Source organism: Poecilia formosa, unplaced genomic scaffold (assembly GCF_000485575.1).
Source record: "Poecilia formosa unplaced genomic scaffold, Poecilia_formosa-5.1.2 Scaffold754, whole genome shotgun sequence".
In the NCBI taxonomy this organism is placed as follows: domain Eukaryota; kingdom Metazoa; phylum Chordata; class Actinopteri; order Cyprinodontiformes; family Poeciliidae; genus Poecilia; species Poecilia formosa.
The window spans coordinates 51,673-57,846 of NW_006800693.1; the positions used below are offsets into that span (position 1 = coordinate 51,673).

Consider the following 6,174-nt stretch of genomic DNA (forward strand, 5'->3'; position numbering starts at 1 on the left):
TGACAGGTCACTGGTCCAGGGAGGGACAGGTCACTGGTCCCTCCCTGGACCAGTGACCTGTCATAGTGACTCTGCAGAGTCACTATGACAGAATCAAACATCCTGCTGTTCTCTCCGTCTGCAGCTCAGTCAGAACCAAACCTGTCTGGTTTCAGGTCAGACATACTGAATCCTGTCTGTCTCAGATGACAGGTCACTGGTCCCTCCCTGGACCAGTGACCTGTCCCTCCCTGGACAGGTCACTGGTCCAGGGAGGGACCGGTCACCGGTCCGGGGCGGACCCTGCCTCTTGCCCTTTGACAGCTGGACATGGGTACCAGCACCTCCCAACCTGAAGTGTATGGAAGGATGGAAATAAAAAACGAAGCATTCTGTGGGAATGCGAGGCCTGCAGAGTGAGACTGCTTTAGAGCCTAGCAAAAAAATAAAAACGCCTGAAATTATTTAATGAAAAACAGGAATAAAAACTGGTAAACTGGAGGCCAGGCTTCAGTTTTCTCTGCATTTATGAAATAAAGTCTCTGTCGTCTTGAAGTTCTTGTTTAGTAATAAATCTGGAAATTTCAATTCTGACTTTTGTTTTTGTAAACTATTCAGAATGTTTAACAGACAGAAATGTTAAATAACTATGAAACACTGAAAGCTGAGGTTGTCCTGGAAAAAAGAGCAAAAATACAGACTCAATGCACATTTTTTGAGACTTTTACTGCCATAAAAATAAAAAAGAAATGCCAGGCGGCCCAGTTACAGTCATGGTCATAAGAGGGAGGAAGCCATTTTGATTCTGTCCTGCTGGCAGCGACTTACCACGGTGATGCTGATGGCGTCATCTAGCTGGTGCATGACAACGCTGATGACGGCCGAGGCGAGCAGCAGCAGGATGAGAGGATCTTTGAACTGCAGAGGAACAAAGAGAGAGATTAAAGAGCTGCAACAACAACAACATGGCAGCCTGAGCTGCTGCCGAGACGAACGTTCAAACCAGCGACACCTTCAGCAGGCGTGCAGCGTCAACCTGGAGGAACAGAGTTCAACCTTCAATCCAAAATAACAACCTGACTCTGCAGAGTCACTATGACAGAATCAAACATCCTGCTGTTCTCTCCGTCTGCAGCTCAGTCAGAACCAAACCTGTCTGGTTTCAGGTCAGACATACTGAATCCTGTCTGTCTCAGATGACAGAGAGTCAGCAGGAATCAGCCCAGATTCTCCAGGGAACAGTTCCCAGTTTGGAGCCTCCAGGGAACAGTTCCCAGTGCGGCACAACACTGGCCCTGATGTGATAAATGTTACAGCTGGACTGCCTGACACAATGGACCAAGGGGACCAAAACGTCCTCATCCACTGGTCCCTGTTTTAGAGCGAAGCAACCGACCAATCAGAAGCCTGTGAGCTGCAGCTTTTATGTTTCTGTGCGTAAACAGTGACAGCAGCAGAACAAACAGTCCAACGTTTCCAGTTTCTGGATGTTGGAGCCACTTCCTGCTCAGCTGGAACATCGGCTCTGATCTGATTGGTGATCGCTGCTGCAGCCTCTAGTCCTCCTCAGCAGGAAGTAGAAGCCCAACATGCCCCGCCCCCTCCAGCATCATCCATTACCTGGGAGATGTACTTCCTCCATAGCGGCTCGTCTTCACTGATGTCGAACTCGTTCCAGCCGTGGTAGACCCTCCGCCGGGTCACTTCCTCCTGGGTCAGACCAGCCTGCAAGTCTGCCTGCAGGAAGACAGAGGGCGCTGTCAGTCAGACAACAGGAAGGCAGCAAACAGGAAGGCAGCCTCAGTAAACATCAGTTCTTCTGGTTTGGTCTTTAAATCCACTCAGACATCAAAAAAGTCCTGATGCTGATAATAATTTGAATTTGATGTTAAAGTATTAAATATTTTGTTACTTTTAAAACCGATACCAAAGCGTAGCGCAACATGCTCAGTGTTACACAGGAGATTATATTCACATCACAGTTCTCCCACGTTGCTTTTTTTCCAGCCTCACTGACTGATGAAATGTCTGTCCTGAATGTCGGCACAGACTGTGAGTTACGTCAAACTTCATGTTTTCATTTGTGATCTAGAGAGCGGCGGCGCCTCCCATGGCGGCGGCGAACTCGGGCGCCCGTCTTCTCCCGGCTTTTGTTTGCGTCTCTGTGGACGGGCTGCACTGGAATGAAATTTCATTTTGCTTCTGCACAAAGACAACAAAGCATTCTGATTTACTCTGGTATTACCGGTTTGTTCTCATAATAATGCGGCTTTGCTCTGGTAATATTGCGACTTGGTTCTTGTGATCTAAGCAGAACTGTGAGCCTGACCCCGATTCCCCCGACTCCCCGTCGTAGATCTGGATCAGAACCTCGGTTCCGTCTCTCTCTCTCACAGTTCAGCTACAAATAAAGCTGCTATTGATACTTAATACGCCGTTAACATAAAACCGGGAATCTGACATTAATTTCCATGTGAACCTGCTTTAATGCACTGTAAAACAGGAACCCTGATTCAACTCTGACGCTCCATTATTTCCTGTTTTTATAAGCTCGGCTCTGAACCGGGTCGTTTCTCCTGACCCGGTTCTCAGGCGGTTCTGATGAGATCCGGTCTGAGTAAACAGAGCAGTGAGGGAACCATAAAGATAACACAGTTGATCTGGTTTCCATAGAGACAGTCAAAATAAGAGCTGCAAACCGGATGTAAGCTCACGGTTCCGGACCGGATCAGCTGATGGCGGGTCGCCTCAGGTTCATAATTATTCATACAGGGGGAGAAAACGTGAACAAATATTAAATTAATTTGTTTCTAATCATTTTAATGTTTCATGAATTTATAGAACCAGATGTTTAAAACAGAGTTTATTTCATGTTTTCACCAGGTTTGTGGAGATGATCACATGAACAGATATTTATTGGTTCTGACCCGATCGGGTCGGCTCACCTGCAGGACGCACGCTACTTCATTAACCGGGAGTTCTGAGGCTTTTCTGGACGTCAGTACCGGGACCATGGTCTCATCTTCACTGCAGGGCTGGTTCTGGGAAAGCTGCACACACACACACTGGGTCAGAACCAGAACCGGACCAGAACCAGGAGCACAGGTTCTGTAGCGGCTCCGTATAAAGCTTCACCGAGTCAGAACCAGAACAGACGCATCATTTGATCCAGTGTATACTCTGACAGCTGACTGGGTCAGAACCGGGTCCAAACAGAACCCAAGAGTGAACAGAGTAAAAGAGCCATTCTACAGAACCAGGTCAGAGCTTCCAGACCCAGTTCTGCAGAGGGAAGGGCAGCCACTTCTCACACTGCCTGTTACGACGCCATAAGGTTAATTATACAAACATGCGTGTGCAGGTTCCCGTTCCTGATTGGCTGTCCAGAAGACGACGGAAACGTCTAATTGGCTGCTTCCCGGAGGTGACGAATATAAAGGCTGCTGAAGCGGACTTCCTGTGTTCCATCCTCTACTCAGGGTCGGGGTCGGGATGTCAGGGTGAGGATCGGGGTCAGGGTGAGGGTCGGGGTCAGGGTTGAGGTAAAGGTCAAGGACGGGGTCGCACCTCTTTCTTTTGTTCATCTGTTGTCAGTTCTGGCGTGTAGAAGTGAGCTGCCGTTTATGTTTTCTTAATTTTCTCATGTTTTTCTAAGTTAGGAAGGGAAGTTTTTGTCCTTTGGTTTTATTTACTTTCGATTAGGTAAGTCTGTTACTATTTAGATAGTTTCCTTTTGTTTGTTGTTCTCGGCTATAGCTCACTCTGGAGCCAAGTACTCCGATTGTAACATCTTTATCAAAAGTATATATTTTTAAAAATAAATAATTATCAACTGTTGAACTTCGTGTGTCGGTTGTTGAGATCTGAGGAGGATGGATCCTTCATGTTGCGACCTGGCCACCCCTAGACTGGTCGTAACAACTGTGAAGTTTCTGGTTCTGTTCGGCTGACCCGACCCGACCCGACCGCTGCAAGATGAACCAGAACCAGGAGCTGCTGGACCAAAACCCAGGGGAACAAATTATGAATTACTGACGTAAACGCCTCCATGCTGCTGAAAACCTATTAGAGTGCAGCACGCCCCCTGCAGGCGCGGAGGGGAGCAGCAGCCGCCAGCACGCCCCCTGCAGGTGCAGAGGGGAGCAGCAGCAGCCAGCACGCCCCCTGCAGGCCTTTCAAGAAGGCCACGTCAACAGGAAGCAGCTCTCCTCCCCGTCCTGACTCTATAAGTCACCGGGTCGGCACCGGGTCACTCCAGAACCTGTGGCGTCCTGAAGCCGGCTCTGACATCAGGGAAGCATCTGAAACACGCAGGAAACGATCTGGAAAAACCTGACAGGGAGGAATGTTCCCTGGAGGTCAGAGGTCAGGCTCTGGACCTGAGAGGAGCGCCAGAGTGACGGGCAGCAGAGGCCTGGACCATGAGGCCGTCCCGTCGTCACCTGACCCCCAGCAGGCTCACGGGGTCGCGGCCTCCAGACTGAAGTTCTGGTAAATATCGTTTGGACTCCAGAACTCATGCAAAGTTTAGTCAAAGCAGCTCAGGATCAGTTTCACTTCATCAGCACTTAGAAACTTTCATAAAATAACAAGAATAAATAAAGTTTAGCTAAAAGAGAAAGGAAAAAGAACAAACGGACCATTTCTCCATCAGAACCAGAACCAGGTTCTGGTTCTGGTTTTACTCCCAGCCTTACCTCCAGAGGCTGGACCATGATCTCCTGGTTTTCCTTTTTCTGCCACAACGCCGGGAACGGGAAGCGGAACATGTTGGTACCGGTCGGGTTCTGCTGCAGAACCGTCAGGAGGCTGTCGTCTCTCAGGATGAGTCACAGGCAGGAGACGCTGAGCATTTAAAGCAAACACGCCTCCACCCTGCCAGGCCCCGCAACGGGCCGGTTCTGCTGGCTCCGCCCACCACCTGACCCAGAACACCTGCCTCCAGGAAGCCGCTCCTTCCTGCTAGAGTCACAGGAACTCGGCTGGACCTGCAGAACGTCGTCTGAACTGAGATCTGGTCCGGTCCAACCCGGATCCGGTCCAGAACTTCATGGAGTCTGATCCAGCGGACCAGATCAGCAGTTCTCCGGCTTTCTTTGGACTCTGGCTGCTTTTCTGAACCAACAACTTTCTGAATAGTTCTGGATCACGTGTTAAACTGGTGGCCCAGGGGCCAAACCCGGCCCGCCATGGCCACTTCAGAGGGCCTCACTGAATGATGGAGACACAGCTTTTATTAAGATTCAGATGGTTTGTTCGTTTTAACTAAAGGTTCTGGTAGAACCGGGCCTCAGGATATTTATCATAATCTGACACGCAGATCTACGGAACCAACATCTGGGCCTATTTCAGCTCATCTGATCCAACACCGGTACCGATGCTTTAAGAAAAAACAACAATATCAGCAGATGTTTAAATGCTGCACCTGGATCGGATCAGAACCGAAACATCCTGATTGGATTTCAGAATCACAATTCTGATCCCAAATATCTTCCTTAACAAAACCCTGGACCCAGAATGGGTTCTGTTCTGATCTGGCTCTGTCCCGGTCCATCACCTGGAGTTTCCTCTGAGAAAGCGGGTCGGGGTCACCTTCGGTCCCTGCAGGAACATCTGCTCTAATATTAGACGCACCATGTGACAGCGGCCTAATTAGAGCAGAGGAAGACGAGGAGGAGGAACAGGAAGTCTGGCGATGATTTACCGTTATCATCTCATTCCCCTTCAAGACCAAAGTCCATTTAAAGCAGCCGGGCCCAGAGAGATACCTGGAGAACCAAAAGTTCTGGAGAACAGAGAACCACAGACTGGGTCCAAACCAGCAGAGAACGTCTGGAACCGTCAGATCCATGATGGGTGGTACTTCTGCTAATCAACTAATAGTAGAGCTAATTAGTCAATAAGCCCTGACTGGAGCTTTAAAAACATTTAGCACAGTTAGCTTCCCCTAAATTAATCCATGCTAAACGCTAACTTATTCTGCAGGTTTACAAAATTTCAATTGAATAAAGTTCAACATCTGTGTTTAAGTTTTGGTTACAATTTAATGTAGCGCTTTAGCGCTAGCTTCCATTAAATATCATGTTGGCATAACGCTCGAGTGCTAGCTTCCATATCATGTTGGCATAACGCTTTAGCGCTAGCTTCCATATCATGTTGACATAACGCTTTAGCGCTAGCTTCCATATCATGTTG

General features: G+C 48.6%; 1 protein-coding gene across 3 annotated transcripts in view; it reads right to left on the bottom strand.

Moving 5' to 3' along the window:
• Positions 1-6,174, bottom strand: part of atp2c1 (ATPase secretory pathway Ca2+ transporting 1) — a 21,581-nt gene that overhangs the window by 13,458 nt on the left and 1,949 nt on the right. For 2 of the 3 annotated variants that reach the window (XM_016666619.1, XM_007543024.2), the window contains exons 1-4: positions 4,677-4,813; positions 2,925-3,029; positions 1,600-1,716; positions 808-897 (exon numbers count right to left, since the gene is read on the bottom strand). In XM_016666619.1, the coding sequence (XP_016522105.1) occupies positions 808-897; positions 1,600-1,716; positions 2,925-3,029; positions 4,677-4,748 (384 nt within the window). In that variant the 5' untranslated portion in view covers positions 4,749-4,813. Of the gene's footprint in view, positions 1-807; positions 898-1,599; positions 1,717-2,924; positions 3,030-4,676; positions 4,814-6,174 lie in introns of those variants that run through there. The other variant, XM_007543025.2, reaches the window with a different exon arrangement.